Below are 17,397 nucleotides of genomic sequence, written 5' to 3'. Positions count from 1 at the left end.
TCTCCCGGTTGACATGTTGGATGTGTCCTCAAACACTCAAAGAAATATTAAACATATGCAGCAAATTATCACAGTTTAAAAGTGGGGATGAGGATTGCCTTTTTTTTTTTTTTTTTCCCCCCTACAAGGACAAAGGGAAAGGAAACAAAAAAAGAGAGGATCTGAACTTATAACTATACATAAGTTTATCCCACTCAGGGAGGATTATGTGGCACAAGACATTCTGAGTACCAGGCTAACTGTTGTTCCTAAGGTGAGCTATGGGTCACCCAACCTGCAAAGCTGATGGAAGAGGCACTGGCCTTTGTATACAGTTCAGCTGTAAACAACTGGGAGCAATAATCTCCTGAGCTGTTGCCACATATAAACAGATCTGTTTATACTCTGGAGCAGCTCCTGTAAGACCTCTGTTTTTTAGTATTTTCTTGTCAAATAAATATTTATACATATCTACTCTGTGGGTTACATTATTGATTGCAATATGACTTGTTATTGCTGAGAAGGATTTATTCTTCTAAACAAATAGAACTGAATAATCTCTCCCATTTTACCTAATCTATAACCTTGCAAAGTAGATTTCTCCCTTCCTCCTCACCACATCTCCAGAAAATAAGTCGGGTTTTTTTCCAGTCTAGAAGACCAAAAATAACCCAAATTTTGGTGGGTTTGTTTGTTTGTTTGTTTGTTTGTGTGTTTTTAGTTTAAATGTAAAAAAAAAAAAGTGTCTGCTACTGTAAGAAGGCTCATAGGTGAAGATTTTCACATTGTACGTTGTTATGGGCCCCTGGCTCTGGGTGGCCCTGCTTGAGCAGAGGGGTTGGACCAGATGACCTGTAGAGGTCTCTGCCAACCTCAACTGTTCTGCAATTCTGTTATATAATATATGGAAAATAACATTAAAATGTAGTAGTGAATTTTAATTTCATTACTTGTCACAGGGGAAAAAAAGGAATGCACTTCTTGTAAACTGTTCACTTACAGACTGTTCATTGCTTTTCTTCCTGATAAAGCTGTGAAGAAAGTGTGGTGTCAGAGCATGACAATGACCTAAATAGAGCTAACATGGAATAGATTTCCAGACATATATAATGGTAACAGTTCTGATTAGTGTAAAAGCACTTGATATATTTTATCGAAAGGTTCATTAAAAATAGTAAATACACCCTTTCTGAGAATCTGCTGGGGATAGTTGTCAATGTGTTCTTTTTAATAATTCTGTGGTAATGATAAAAAAATTATAGAGCTAGGTTGTAAATGCTGTGGTTTTATTTTTCTTTCAACAGCCCACATACGGGGTGGCAGAGTTACCAGCCTGATGTACCCCAAATCCCCACTGCTTGCATCTCCGTGGAAGATGCTGAAATGATGTCACGAATGTCTTTCCGGGGCACTAAGATTGTTGTGCACCTGAAGATGGGAGCTAAGACCTATCCAGACTCTCCGTCTTTTAACACCGTGGCAGAGATAGTTGGGAGCAAGTACCCAGAGCAAGTGAGTGAGACTATACAAAAAGAAACTTATTTTTTCTTTAAAAATATGGAAAAACAAACCCAAAGAACAGCCCTTTCTAAGAAATCACTACAAGTAACTTTTGTCCATCTGCTCTTCTACATTTCAACCATCTCAGCTGCTCAGTCTTTTTCAGGTGACTGGTTTCATTGCTATGTTGAGCAGGTGTTGGATGTGTGTTTACACTGAAAAGTATCCACAAATTCTGTTTGAACATTAGTTAATCCTACATTGTTGGTTTCCACTTATAAGGCTTTTCTTCTTGCTTTCTCTTTTCTTCCAAAATTCTTAGCTAAAAATCATACCAACTAAATTTATGGCCTTGAAGGATTTGTGCCTGATATGAGGTCGTCTTTGTCAGCTTGCAACATGGAATGACTTTTCTGGCAGTATGGTTTATTGTGAAAATGCTGATGTAACCTCATTTACAGCAGCACTAGAAATTTCTGCTAGAGTACCTACCAGAGCCACAATTTTTTTTTAAAACATTGTAGTTTTATATCTTCAATGGAATTACTGTCTCTTACCTTTAAACCAGGCATAGCTCTTGAAAAGTTTTATCTTTTATGAGATGGTAGTTCTGTAGCTCTGGCTTATGGTGTCTAGGGATCATCAGTGTTAGCATGAACATCCAGTTTCAGAAGCTTGATCTCTGAATAGGGAAGAAGTAACTGTCCCCATGGTTGATTGTTTTACATATCACCACCTGTGAGTGTAGTTCCATGAAACCCATATTTACCAAGTTAAATGCTCCAGCTTCTAAATTAGGGTACAGTTAATTTAATTTTGTCATCTGCATTTTTAACTATGTTTTTAAACAGTTAATTTGCTATCTTTCCTGAATTATGTTTTGTATATTTCAAAATTTGACATTGCAGTTTAGGTTATGAAGTGTTCAGATGAAGACTTCAAAGATATGTTAAGGTGCTTGCCTGTACTTGATTTTCTCTTTGCTGTCCTTCTCTGTTTCTTTAAGTAATGAAGTGGATTGGGATCTCTTCACTTCTTCCACTGAGAAGCTAATTTTTTTGAAACACTGGGTAAAGGCTTATTTACAAGCCCCCTGCTGATGTTAATAGGAGTGGTAGTGGACACACTTTCAAAATGTAACCAAGAAACAGGAAAATAAAACAAGTGAATGTTTAGGTTTTTTAGTACTCAGTTCCTCTTGGAGCCTTAATGGGTGCTTCACACCACTCGTTACTCTGGTAAGAATAGGAACCATCGAGCTATTTAGGCAATAAAATACATTGCAGACCCAAACTCTTACAATGCCTTTTATGCCAAAGTGTTTCAAAATGCAATACAAATCCAGGGGAACAGAAAGGTGCTATTTCCACGGGCCAGATTTCAGTTTAGGTTTTGAACTGAAACGAAAGCAAATCTGGATCTCTGAACTCTGGGTGAGAAATCAGCAGTGCTTAAGCATTGCTCTTACAAAACTCTTAAGCAAAACAGTTTGATTTAGTTTGAAGCCTGTGAAACATAACTGGTCACAGGTATTGCCGCAAATTATAACTTAAAATCCTGGAACTTAATTGAAAATGAGGGTCACTGTAGGACACTGAAGAAGTCTAGTGAAAAGTGATTCAGTTAGAGATGTAACTGCACATTTAGATGTGCTTGTGTTCATCTAAATATTGACCAGAATTTAATATACTGCTTGATTTATAAATTATTCATTAACTTCTCCCAAGAGATTTTAACATATTTATTAAAAATAATCACCATGAACTGAAATAATATTTGTCTGACAGTTTTATCTGTAACAAGCAATGTTGAATATTATTACTCAAATCCTTTGAAGGAGAAAGCAATTTATTGTTTTTTCTTCCCTGTTTAAACAGTTTTTGGAGAGTTCTTTTTTGGTTTTGTTCCTTTTTTTCTTAATTTGACCACTCTTTTAGCATTTTCAGTTCAGTTCCTCCTTTTTCAATCATTTTTCGAAGTGTTTTGTGTGAATTCTTGCATTTAGCAATTGGGGTGTTCTGGGGTGGGTAAAGAAAACAGAAAAAAGTAATTGATATATTTCAGATATATTTTCCAAAAGGTTTGCTGTATTTTAGACTTAGCATTCTGAAAGTCATTGCTACTGCAAGAAATGTTTGATATCACCAAAACTGATACTCAGGATTGTCAAACCTCCAAACCTTATTTTAGGCACCGATGCTTAACTTCAACACATTTACATTTCTGAATAACCTAAAGCAGTAAAAGAAATGTGATTACTTCTTTGTGAAGCATCAAGCTCTCAGGGATGCATTCATCTTCAGAGGTGATGATGTGACATGAGTGCAGATGTCCTGTTGCTTTTTGAGGCAGCTCTGTACCGAATGCACAAGTACTTTTGAGAAATTAACCCACTGATATCTCAGTTTTCCTTTCTGCTTTATCCTTTCTGTTTGGCCAGCTAGTAGGCAGTAAGCAAATGCTTCAACTAAGAAAAATGGACAGTGAAATCTACTGCAAATTGCAACTTTGCAGTGTCAAGTTTTCAGGTGGTGTAGAAAGCTTCTGAACAGGAAAAGGCAATGGGTTTTGTCACGCTGTCAGTAAAGTTCAGTGTCTCACTAGTGTCTCTTCCGTTTATCATTTTGTTGTTATTTCTAAGATAGGAAAGGGCTGCTCTCCCCATACAAGACCCTTGCTAATGTCAGAGCAGGCATGACTGTGCGTGTTTTGAGCACAGATATCCACCATCCTCACCCGCCTTGAGGTCCTCATTTAGTGCCTTCGGAGGCACAGTTACGTGTAGGTGCCCAAAGGAGGTGAGCCTGTGCCTGTAAGATAATCAATTCAACATCAACCATTTCTTCATATAAACAGATGGGAAGCAGTGGGATCCCATTCTCACAGTGCTTAGGACAGCAGCAAGACTAGAAAACCTGTGGGTTGTGGGACTTAACATATTTAAGCCTGTATGGCTACTGACAGTTGAGCCAAAGAGTTTGTGAAATGAGAGAAGTATGGTGGCAGAACTTACTGAGGTCCAGGCTATTGCAGGCTAGAGACCTTTACAGACCATTCCTGACTTTTATCTTGGAGGAGTATTTGAAGCACACTATTGCACCTAGGACCATGCTGTTAGCATCCTTTTGCACTGTATTGTGTATTGGTGAGATGTTTTATTTAAACTATGTAAGTTGACACTGGAGACTGACTGACTGACTGAGAAATTCACAAGTTAACTAATGTGGTTTCCATTTGAAATTCAGGGAGAGCTGGCAGTAAAACATGTTTGTCTTCTTATTTCAATACAGATGTAACATGATTGGTCTTAAAGTGCAGCAACTCTGGGGAAATGCTATAAATAGCAGCTGTTTGTTGTTAATCTGGCTTCAATGTATCTAATGTGCCAAACATGGAGCCACAAAATACTTGATTAAGTGAAAAGGTATCAAAGCTGATCAAGATATAACTGTCCTATATAATCCTGTCTTTCAATGTCTTTCCATACTGTGTATTTCTTGGTGTGCAGCGCTGTTTTACTCATCCTACAGTTACTAAGTGATAAAAAACTGTTTCCTAAGTGCCCTACAAAGTACATCAGTTGAATGGTTGCTCTTTATTCTGTGATCTAGCATAAATACTTTAGAGCAGAAACAGATGAGCTCATAAGTGGCTTTTTCAGAATCCTGAAGAGCTGTTCCAGGAATTCATTCTTTTGCCTCCTGTTTTTATGGAATGCCATGTATACAGTATGTACCATTTGAAAAGTGACTCTATTGAACACCACAAGCATGAAAGACCATTGAGGAATGTACTGTAGCTCAGAGCCAAGTTTAGACAGCCCTTTGAAAGTAGCAGTCCTGCGGATGACCTGAGAAACAGAGATGCTAAGGTAATAGTTTGTGAAGGCCTTTACCAGTCTGTGACTGATGTAACAGAAGCTCTTCTGCAAAGGAAATACCTGCTTATTTACTTCTTCATTCTTCTTCCTTTCCCTGTTTCAAAGATCAGCCCTCTCTCAGATTTTGTGATACTGGGCAAAGATCCAGGGAGCAAGAGAACATCAAAATTTTCCAGACTCCTGAGCCTGTTAGGCACTCATGCACATAACTGAAGAAATAGTTTGTAGACCAAAAAAGCCCATCCCAACCCAGAAAAAAAAACACCCAAAAACTCAAAACAACCAGACTTTTCTGAAGATGATGTGTAATACTCAGTACAATGTTGTTTTATGGCCTGGCATCAGTTCTACATATGTTAACAAAATGTCTATCCATTAGCTCTTTGATGTGGCTTCCAGACATCCCTATGCTCAAAGTAAATCATGCATACAATAGAGCTTTGAGGAGAAATGTTTTAAGAACTTGATGCCATCATGTTAGGGCTCCATTATCACATTTTCTCCATGTGGATTGTTTTGCTATTCATTCCAAAATGTTGAAGGGTGTCTAAGTGCAATCTGGGAGCCTCTCTCCTGGGACTGTAAGCTGATGCCTGTTGCTGCTAGAATTTAAGTGTATTTAAAAGAATTGGGAGATTTTTAGAGAGTTTGAGTTTTGAGAGTTTTGAGAGTGCCAGCCCATTACTTCGTGACAGATGGGGAAGGAGAAGTAGAGAGAGAAATGGTAAAAAGAAACAAGAGAAAGGGTGAGGAAGGAACATTGGCATTGTTAGAAAATCTTGTATTTTCCTTAATATATCTGTGTCGATATTTGTCGAAATAAGTAGTACCCTCTGGATGTTTTTGTTTTATTAGTAAGAGGATTTTCTGCTATTAATTGGCAGGGTTGTCTTTTATCCTGTGTCTTGTGGGGTGGCAATATTGCTGTCATTTGTTCTTACACAGAGGTCTTGTCATGATGAAAACAGTCAATAAGAAACTGATATGAAGGAAAAATTATCTTTGTAACTTGATAAATTAATTAATCTATTTATTTATTTATTTATTTATTTAAACTACCAGGGGGCCTACCAGATTTTAAGACTAAAGTCCATGCTAGATTTTGTGGTGTAAAGCTTGGCAAATATTCTAAAACTTGAATTGCCTGCTTAAAACCTATGAGCTGACTGAAAGCATTAAATTCTGGTAGGGAAAACTTGGCCATAGTTTGACTTTTGACTAATTGACTGTTGCACCGTAGTTTAGTCATGTATTTTGTAAACTTCATTATCTGGGTATGCAATAGCTACAACTTGAAAGTCATTTGTACATATGGGATTGATGTTGTTAAGGGGCAAAATTTGAAAACACTTAGTACTACTTAGAGGTGTGTGTCTGAAATATTGGTAGAACAAATGAATGTGTACATATGGAAGGAAGATCCAGAACAACCTAGATACTTTCAAAAATTATTTTTCCTGATGTAATTTTTCTGGAAGAAATCAGTTCGGTTTCACCAGTGAAGTGTGACCTTTGTGAAGATCAGACATTTTCAAAATGACTAAATCACCTATAAATGGGCAAGTGAGAGTGGGGAGAGGGCCAGGTGGTAGAAGCCTCTGCTGATCTTGGAGACACTTGAAGCTGCTGCGTGTCGCAGTTTGGTGATGCCAGAGGAGAACCAAGGGATGTACTTCAATAGGTGTGGGCAAGCCAGCAACTCTTTGAAAGGATTCTCCTCTTACCAGCTGAGGCACAGTTGCTGTCATTGCTTATGAACCACTGCAGTATGAAGGAAAAATGTATCAGCTTTAGTTACCACCAACACCTGGTCTCCAGAGGGAGCAGCACCTTCTCAGAGTGTGCTCAGTTCCCTGGCATGCAGCTGGTGGTGTCCTACGTTACTGCAGCACCAGGGTGACAATGTCAAGGGATGAGGACATCAAAGTGGCCTTTCTCACTAGAGTCAGGTGGAGTTTGCAAGAACTGAGTGATGCTGTCACCCTGCTATATATGTTCCATTTCTGTTCTCTTGATGGACGTTCAGGCAGTGGGCTTTCTGCCTTTCCCCTGAGCTTGGGCATAGGTATGGCCACATACACAACAGCTGGCTGCCCACCTCAGCCCCTTTCTTTATTTGAATCTAGGCTGGTGTCTGCTCAAAGCTACTTGCTGGACCTTTGCTCTGTGCGCTCCTCTTCAGAGTGTTTGGTTAGGTTTTAAATCTTCTGCATCCTAAACTGCAGCCAACTAAACTGTGAGACTAGAAATTAAAAGGTAGCATTTAGAGTGCTTGTTCCGTTGGATAGCAAATTCATCAGAGCATGCAGTTTTGTAGTCCTTATGATGGTGTGACTATAAACAGATACACTATAATATTTTTTCTTTCCACCCATTCCTTTGTCTCAGCTCCCACACAACAGTTCAAAGAATTACTGTGGGGTTGTATTTCAGTAATAATTTACTAATACACATAGGGTTTACAGAATGACTGTAAAAGCTTTTTTTCTTCACATTGAAAATGTTATTTTCTAAAATTACATTGCATCTTTCTTGCATTCTGATATGCAAGAGTATCTAAAGAGTAGTCCTGGGTTTGGCATATGATACTTGTCTACGGCATGAAGTAAGAAACACCACAGTATTGAGAAGGAAGGAGAAAAGAAAATATATTTTACTTATCATTATGAATATGTAGGTGCCAGAAACACTAGTACCAAGTGTCAAGGATTAGTCTAAAACCAACTATTCACTACAGGGATAGTCAAATACCTGTTGTTGTATGTTTGTATTTGTTGTTAGGTGCAGACTGTATGCTTAACTTTGTACAACAGAAGGAGGACTATCAAGATAGTTCTTGGGTTTTGATGAATACTATGCTAAAAAAAAAAAAAAAGGCATATTTTCCATGCAAATTTAATGGAAAACTGCTTGTCTAAGAGCATGTGGGTTGGATGTAGAGGGATGTTTGACAAAGATTCATAGATTCCCACACACAGGACCAATGTGGAGGAAGATCTGACAGTAAATTTTAGATAGTGGACAGAGGTAATATGGTTAATAAAGTGAAAGGGAAATGCTAAAAGCAGTGAAATGTAAAATGGTCAGGTTGGGACTGAGGTGAAAGGGGGAAAGAACTTGGTCTGCTTAATGATACTGAGATACTGACAGTGGAGGTGTTACTCTAAAAAACATGTGATTGCAGCAACTGAGAGAGATGGTTACTCGAGGGTGTAGTAGCGTTCGTAGTTTTGGTGGGCAAAGAGACCATGAAACACAGAACCAACTTCAGAATTGTGAGTAGACTTGTAGGGTTTTATGCATTGCTTTGCTGCTTTGTGAGAACTGGGAGTGGGGAGAGATGGTGAAAACAATAAGCTGACCACAGTTGGTGTGGTCTTTAAGAAAATTACTCTTCAGACCTTGCTTTACTAACAAAGTACATGCTTAAAAATGTTGATATAATTTGTTCCTTTTTTAAAAAAAATATTGTTATTACATAGTTTATACAGTGTTATTGTCTAGAAGGAGTTCCCGAGGCTTCTGAGACGTTAAAGGCCTTGAACTTTGCTACACTAGCTTCATTGTAAATGTAGTTGCAATGATGCAAAAGTATTTATTATCATTTGGCAAAGAAGAATGCACTATAAAACACATAATACCAATAAAGTATGTCCAAAATGATTGTTAATAAAATTTTAAAGGTCTTGTGAGGCTGGCAGTCATAAATCTTAATTATATCAAAGAACAAGTTTTGTTCATGTGAGTTTCTCATTTATTATCAGTACTTATACCAACAAAATGTCATGATGTAATATGTAAGTTATCTAAAATTTAATTGTGCACAAATACAGTTTTATTTCATTGTAATAGGTAAGTGGAATTTTGGACAAAATCCTATTTTACATGGTTGACTCTTTCCAATAGTTTTTGTCACAAATGTAAACTGAGTTATGTGTTTAGCACTGAGATCCCATTTCTTCTTTACCAAGGTTGCAGAGAAAAAAAGGACATGTTAGTGCATCTTTAACAGAAATTGTATTTTGTACTACAGGTTCTGTAGATTTGCTTCTTTATATATGCTGAAAAGCATGTTTCTCACAGTCTGCATTAGTTTTTATTCTGTCATTTATCCCATAGACTGTTTTACAAATTTGAACAAAAATAAGCTAAAATGTGTGTTCATCTGATAGTTACGTAATTGCTTGACATCTGATTTCTATCATAGTGTTTGAATTTATAGCCATCATTACAAAATATTAGTCTCAAGAATAGTTTACGATGTCCTACTATAAATTACTCAGAAAAAACACCCCAGTGTTCCATTTCATTTAATCAGACATTATCAAATAGAGGGTGAATGGAATAATATCGTGATATAAGATGAAATAGTTGGTAAACCATATTACTTTATAAATTGCATCAAATCAGTGGTTGTTTTTCTTTTTTTTCTTCCTTGAGTGCCTATAAGCAAATAGAAGTAGATTTCTCCTTGTATTTTAAATATTTTTCACTCAGCAGGGAAGGATTTAAATGCTGTGTCAGTACTTCTGTAGTTCTGGGCTTTATTTCTTCAATTGTGTACCTGGAGTAACGATCATTGTGTTTAGTTTTTACTTTCAGTAATGTCAGCTGGACAAAGATGTTTCTCATCCTCTTCGTGTGCCAAGTTTAATATATTGCTTTTTGGAAAAGGTACTTCATGAAATAATATTCTTTCACTGTAGTGGAATTTGTTGCTACAAGATGTATATATATATGTGTGTGTGTTTATATATATATATATATATATGTGTTTATAAATATATATATAAATAAAAATATATATATGAGACAGTTTTAGGACACAGCCTTCTGTGGCATGCTGCTCAGCAGAGTAGAGCATATTCTACCATTCCAAATGGGAAATCTCTGTCATCCAGCGTCTTGCCAAGCGAGTGATTACTGAGATCTGAAAAGCAATGTCCTACATCCTCTCCTTTCCCCTTTCAAATAATCAGGAAGAGGACCTGAGGTCACACTATCCTTTGTTAAGGAAAGGAAAAACCATATCTTTGTTGACAAAGATGTTCCTCTCTGTCTTATCTTAGAAGCAGATACTACAGCTTGTGGTCTGTTCTGCTTATATGACTTTGTTCCTTGGCGTTGTAGACCTGAGGTCTTGGATTAATTTTCTCCATTTTTGCCAGAAGTCCACTGACCTTAGTTTACATGTTAAGTGCTCCAGGGATCTGTTCACTTAGCTGAGTTAATGTTCAGATGATACTTTATTTGACTGTCTCTTAACACGTTCTGCAAGTTGTTCTGCGAGTCCTTCTAGAAGGCTGCAGCTGTGCATATAAATAGGCTCAGTTAATAAGCCTATTTATAGCAAGCCCAAGTCTGATGGTTTTTTCTTGTTCATTAGGGTTTCCAACCTTCAAATAAGTTCAACAGAGTAATTGGATTGCACCCTTATCCTCTAAATATGGTGCATTTACTTTTTCATCGATTAATTTAGCAGTTTAATTTTAAATTGCCTAGGCAAATTTAAATGCTGAGTTTCAGGAGAGAGATACAACTAAGTCTAAAGAAATATAAATAAGATGACTTTGATAGATTGGTTAAATTTCAACAGAATTGGTAAGGATAATATTCTAGATTATATGAAAATACATTAACTTTATATTCTTTTGTCTGTGGACTTTGTTATGCATACAAAGTCCTGCTAGGGATCAACATAACAGTGCTTGCTGGTCCTGCAAAATACCCAGCAAGCCTTTCAGAATGTGAGATTACTCCTTGCTATGGGTCAGCAGTGGTTAAGACTCAAATTACTTCCATTTTCTTTCTAATCTGTAGCAGGTTTTTCTGTGAATTAAGAAGAACTTGGGGGATGTTCATAGTCATATTTCACTGTGACCTTCTGAATCTGGTAGTGACAGGACCAGGGTGAGGGAAAGTGATTGTAGGTGCTGCCAGAATCAGGGAAGACTAAAGTCTTCTCTGAAAGCAGCTGTGAAGTACTTAGGACTTAATAGGCATGCTACAAATTGTTCCATGAGATTATATGCAGCTCTTCCTTGGAAGAGCTGTCCTGCCCTGTGAGAAAACATATTTTTGACATACTCACAACTTGGGAGTTGAAGAGTCACTCTTGAAGAATATGTTTGTACAGAGAGAAGTGGAGGCATCTAGACAATCTTCCATGAGTGCAAATACTCTCTCAAGCATCTGGTTGGTCGCTATGATGCAGTTGCTGCTGTTTGTTTCAAAAGCCTCTGCACTAAAGAGATGTCTTCGTTTTCTAATTGTCTATGTAGCCCATTTAAAGCTCTTCTAGAGACCTTTCAGCATAGGATTCTGCAACATCACAAAGCACAAATCTGAGTTATTAAAGTTCCAAACAGTAACATATAGTTGGGGAAATAGAGAATTTGCATGTCTGTCAAATCACTTGCTGTTAAATTCAATTTTGGTAAAGGGTAAAGGAATCCAAGTTTGTGTTGAAAGCACAAAGACTTTTCATTTTTGTTTTCTAATAGGAAATTTTTCCCTAATTGGGAAAGGCTGTGTATGTTTAAAGGAAAAACAACAAAAATTTCCAACCAAATCTTCCCCTGCTTAACTGAGAATCACTTAAAGCATTTAATTAAGATGATCTCTGAAAGCCACTAAGGCGTTGAAGAGCAAGCAGTTAGCTTGCAGTAATTTTAGCTGTTAAAAATCTAGTGACATTGAAACTGTATGGAGTGCTGTAAATACGGTTTTAGTAGTTTGAACAAGTCTTCTTTGTCTATAATTGCATTTTCATTTAAATGCATATCTTTTAGGAATAGATAAGGATTTCTTCTCTCAGGGTGGTGTAAAAAGATACTAGCATATTTTCAGTAACTTCATTTTGCTTCTGTGAGTGCTTTAAAATCTATTGTTGAATCTTTGAAGCAGAGAAGCGATATTTTTTCTTTTCCCTTATCTGAAAGCACATATTTGATTGTAATTTGAATCTTAATTGTTAATACCAATTTAAAACTGGGCTGTTGAAACAAGCAGAACCTGAGATCAAAGGATTATTTGCACTGTGTTCAATAAATATATCATACTGCTTTATGGATGCAACACTGACCTGGGGTTTGACTGCAGTGACTCATATAATGTGGTGTCTTTCCTATCGTGTAACTCAAACCATCCATCTCTTCTGGAATAAGAGACATTTTTCTAGAATAAGAGACATCTTTGTCCCCTTTTTCCTTGGTAAAACAACTGCAGATATAAAGTCTATCAGATGATAATCCACAGAAATTATGTATCTGAAACAATTAGCATAATGTTGTACAATTGCTCTAAAGCTGACTTACTGAATAAGTAATTAAGAAACCTCAGTTTTTCCAAGGTTTTCTAGACAGTCCTGTGAAGAACTTCCATTTTTTCAGAACTCTCTTAATTTTCTCTGCAGTGTCTCACATTTAATTAAACCTTTACCTCTAGAAGAGAATAAAATTATTTCCAGCACAGGTGTAGCAAACATGTATCTTTAATGATTTTGGACTGCAGTTGAAATTGGAATTGATTGGAGGTGTGTATCAGTACATACGATCAATATTTTAAAAAGTGATAAATATAAAATGTTTATCACAATCTTCTTTGAACCTTAGAAAAGGGATCTGAAAGTAACTAGCTTTCTTCTCCCAGTTTTTCACACTCTTTTAGTGCTTTTTGAAAAGAATAAGAAGGAAAAATAGTAGCATAGATAGCAAAATTGACTCAAACTGTGAGCAAAGAAATGAAATAATTCTGCATCACTTTTTCACATGCATAATGAATGATATAAAATATTTAACTGTGCTAAATTGAACTGGTTACCACTCCATAGGTAACCTACCTATGACAAATTTACAAATCCAAAGCAAATGTGAATTTGAGATACCATGATGTGACTGCCTGTTTCAGTCTTGGACCTGGAGGTACAACCTGTATCACTGGAACACTACCCACAGAGCAGGTATTGCACTGTATTGCCTTGGTGGAGGCTGCCAAATTTCTAGCTCACTTCCCCTCACATCCTATCATCATAAACCAGCAGCCTTCCCCAAGATGGAATCCATACCATCTGGCTTACTGCAGTCCCTTTTTGAAGTGGTGTGGATTGTGTGTCCTCCTTTTCCCATTTGTTTGAAATTAAATGCAGGAAGAATTGTTTAGCTGTGTGCTACAGCCAGATTCCTGCACTGTGGCCTGTAGACCAAATTATGGAAACCTTTTTGGTGGTCAACAAAGTGAGTCAGCTGGTGGGCAGGCCAGAGTTTTGCAAAGAGGAAGGAAGTGCTGTGCAGGTCACAAGACTGTGACCTGTGTGGCTCTTTGGCTCAGCCATGAATGGAGTCATTTTGTGGACCAGGAGCACATTTTTGAATGAAGAGCTGTATTAAGATACCCATACAGTTTCTTGCTGCTATCTTTATTTATTTTTGTGATGCTTTAAGTGTGTGCCTGCTCTGCTGTTCCACTGCTGACTGCTTGCACATATGATGAACGTGCCTTTACCAACTACCCTGGCTGATTTGGGTTGGGGAGTGCTGACTCTGCAAGGGCAGGCCCTGGGGAAAGGCAGCCAGAGGTCAGGGTTTCCCAATGTGTGTTTCTAAAGAGATTTTTTTTCCTCTTCAGTTGACGGCTTGATGTAATCCATGCAGGTGCCCAGGTCAGAAGATAGGCTGCCTGTCTTGCTGCTGTAATGGTTAAAAAAGTGACAACAGTCATTACTTCCTGAGTTGTCTGCCAAAATGCTTCTAAGGCCTTCCTCAAGCAGTCCCTATGAGTGGCTGTGAAACTCCTGTAGTTCTGTTCTCTTCCTGCGTTTCAACAACCTCAGAGAATTGTGAGGTGAACTATTAAGACAACATAGACTCAGGCACCAATAACATGCAAATGAGACAAGTCTGCATATTCTTTCTTCCTCACCACATATTTCTACAGTAATAGGACCAAGATTGTGTTGATCTGGTGCTTAGGTGAGATCAGTTCACAAATGATGAACTGGTAGATGAAGGTGGACTTGGCAGAGGAGAGTTCTGGCGGGACAAAAAGTCATTCTGAGGAACCCACAAACCTGGTATTTCTGTCTTCTACTGAAGATACATACCCAATACTGGTAAATCTTGTTTAGTTGTATTTAAGGTATGGAGCCTGCTCTACTGTTCTTGAATTTTATGAACCTGTGCTATCTAAAAACAGAGGGTGAAAACTTTACAGTCAGCAGGTACTCTTTCCTTGTATGATGGGCCCCCTTCTGACAAAATTGTTACAGGAGATGTTACTTCTCAAAGTTGGTCCAAGCCTGTAGAAATAAATTGTTCATGGTATAAGGCTTTTACTGACCTTCTGTTCCAGAGAAGGGTAACTTTCTTTGACCTTACTTTCTTTGACATAGAAATACAGCGCCATGTTCATCTGTAAATACTATTTCTCCAGAAAAAAATAAACACATTTTTTAGAAGACAGATGACATACATGGTTTTGTCCCCTTGAAATAGATTATAGAACAAACAGTATATGACTACACTGGGGAGTAGTTTGACATTTGCATTTCCTCATGTAGAGAAATTTATGTCCATGGTGGTAAACAGCCCGGAGCAGCCATCCCTGTGAGGGTTCACACACAGGACCCACTAAGAAAGAGAAATCCCAGTCTAAGCGTGCAAGTTCTGCTCTTGGATGAAGTCACTTCTTTGCCTGGGGATTCTGTTGGATTTTGTAGTCCTTGAGCATGCCCAGATATTCATGATGCTTGTAAACACTGGCTTAAGCTTGGTTTGCTAAAAGACACAATAGTCCAGATCCATGACTCATGCTGAGCTACTTTTTTTCTTTCTCTCTTTCTTGTGCTGGAAATTAAGCAGCTTTTCAAAGATTCAGCAAATATCAAATAGCAGCAGCCTGTGTGCTAAGCTCCCATCCCATTGCTCTGCTGACTGCAGTAGTTTTCTGCAGAATAGAGAGTCAAGATCTGCTGTTAGTACCTTAACTTTAGTGCTCTACATGAGTGTACTCTTCAAAATCTCTGGCAGTGGACAGGTAGGAGACAACGGCCAGAAGAAATGAAGATAGTTGATTAAGTGAATTCTCCCAAGGAAAAAAAAAAGCATACTTCATACCCATTAATTAGAATTTTAGCTTTCCCTTCTGCTGGCATCCTCCTTGCCCCAACCAATCAGTCATCTGAGTGAATGAGATTATTTCTTTACTTAGTCTCAGGAAAAGGGGTAGGAGGACTCTGAGATTTCTATTTTTAAATTCATGGAAATGTGTTGGTACAATGACTAAAGAGATCTTATGTACTAGGGAAAATGTATTCTAAATTTATTTGTATTTAAAAAAACCCTAATTAGTATGTGCTGAATTCTCTTGGTTGCTGAAAGTTTTGTGTTGTATAGCCTGACTTGCATACTTTGAGAAAAATCTTTGGCTGGAAATACATGTTCTGCACTGCAATGTGAATACTTTTGTTCATTAAAAGCTGCTTATTCCAAGAAGACTTGGAAAAGTTTGGGAGAAATTTATGCTGCGTAAGATGCTTTGTTTCTGGGTGTGACAGTCGACAAATAATATATATCTGACATACTTGGGTATGGAGTTTCATTGGTTTTGGCAATCTGATCAGGAAGATACTCAGTGAATGTTGTGAGAGCTGGGAATGGACCAGAACACACACTTATAAAACAACAACTTAAGAGCAACTCACTTTTCTTTAAGTTCTAATCCAGATGAGTTTCTTAGTAGAGATTTTTATTTAAATTATAGCTAATATCCAAAATTATATATACAAACTCCATTTTGATTAAGGCTTATACAGCTGTTTATTGAAGGAGCTGTATGGAGGATAAGGTGCAGTGATTAAATCCAGCAAATTCAATTGCTGTTGGTTGGGGGCATATTTTTTTCTCCTTTTCCTCTACCAGTGGTAACCCATGTAGTGTACTTTTCTGTATTATTCTAAATTAACTGAATATATTCTCAATATTTACTGGATAGATGTGTCTTTTGAAGCCTGTGACACTGTTTTCAGCTTTTTGCTTGGTCTTACAAGAAGAAAAATACTGTAACTGAAAGTAGATTCAGTACTTTTGATTGCTTGTCTTGTTTGAAACTGTACGTCAAAGAGGTTCCAGTAATGCTGCACTCAGAAAAGAAATTGTTATAATCCTTTCACTAGCTGATTTCCACATGCTGTAAATGGATTGCTGTGTATCCAAGGAAAATTGCTCAAGGGTAAAAGGGTTTGTGACTTTTATTAAGTGCGTTTTGTGCAACAGTTACTAGGCTAGACAGAATGATTAATAAATTACCAGTTTAGTAACTTGGAGCGAATCACTTCAGCTGTAACTGAATTACTAAAAAAATCTTGCAACAACAAAAAAGGTTTTTACAGAGAAATTAAATATTTTAGACAGTGCTTTCTGCACTTGACTAGCTAATGTACTCTTTTTTAATGGAATAAATAATTTTAGTGTGGCTTAGAAGGGGGACACTTGGGATATCATACAGAATTTGAACACTGTGGGCTCAATAACTAGATTTATTAAGTTACCACAAGTTGATTGTGCTAGAGAAATGCATACCCTTCTTTCTTTTTCAGTGAGATTTTAGTACTTGAATTGCCTTAGTATGCCCTTGCCAACCCTGTTGTGCTGTGACAGCAAAACTGCAGGATTAGCTCAGTGAAGTTGAACCTGCACCCTGTGAAGCTGAGCAGGGGGGGTGAATGAGGCCAAGTGGAGATGCTCAGGACCCAGTTTCACCGGTACAGTTATGCCCAGTCTGCCCTGGGTTTGGTTTCTAGAAGTCCATGGCACAGACAGTGTCTTCATGAAGTTGGGAGACCTGAGATAGATGTTGAGGAAGCAGCAATTAGGTTACTCCATAACAGACAGTCTTAGAGCTGGAGCATCCCACTAGTTTTAAAGAATATTTTGATCCTTATTTATTTTTCCTCCCTGAAATCAAGTGTAAAGTTTCTGTGACAAGGCTATAGGTTAAGTATTTCAAGATTCTCACTATGTGTGCCTAACCTAGAATAGCAC

At 37.5% G+C, this 17,397-nt stretch overlaps 1 protein-coding gene across 2 annotated transcripts in view; it reads left to right on the top strand.

The window, feature by feature from the left end:
• CPQ (carboxypeptidase Q) overlaps positions 1 to 17,397 on the top strand; it is a 146,691-nt gene that overhangs the window by 55,167 nt on the left and 74,127 nt on the right. For both annotated transcript variants that reach the window (XM_050322765.1, XM_050322759.1), the window contains exon 4: positions 1,284 to 1,491. In XM_050322765.1, the coding sequence (XP_050178722.1) occupies positions 1,284 to 1,491 (208 nt within the window). The remainder of the gene's footprint in view (positions 1 to 1,283; positions 1,492 to 17,397) is intronic.

The sequence above is a fragment of the Myiozetetes cayanensis genome, unplaced genomic scaffold (genome assembly GCF_022539395.1).
Source record: "Myiozetetes cayanensis isolate MyiCay16 unplaced genomic scaffold, myiCay2020 scf1, whole genome shotgun sequence".
NCBI classification, from domain to species: domain Eukaryota; kingdom Metazoa; phylum Chordata; class Aves; order Passeriformes; family Tyrannidae; genus Myiozetetes; species Myiozetetes cayanensis.
Note: the sequence above shows the minus strand (reverse complement) of the source record. Positions and strands in the feature narration are given on the sequence as shown.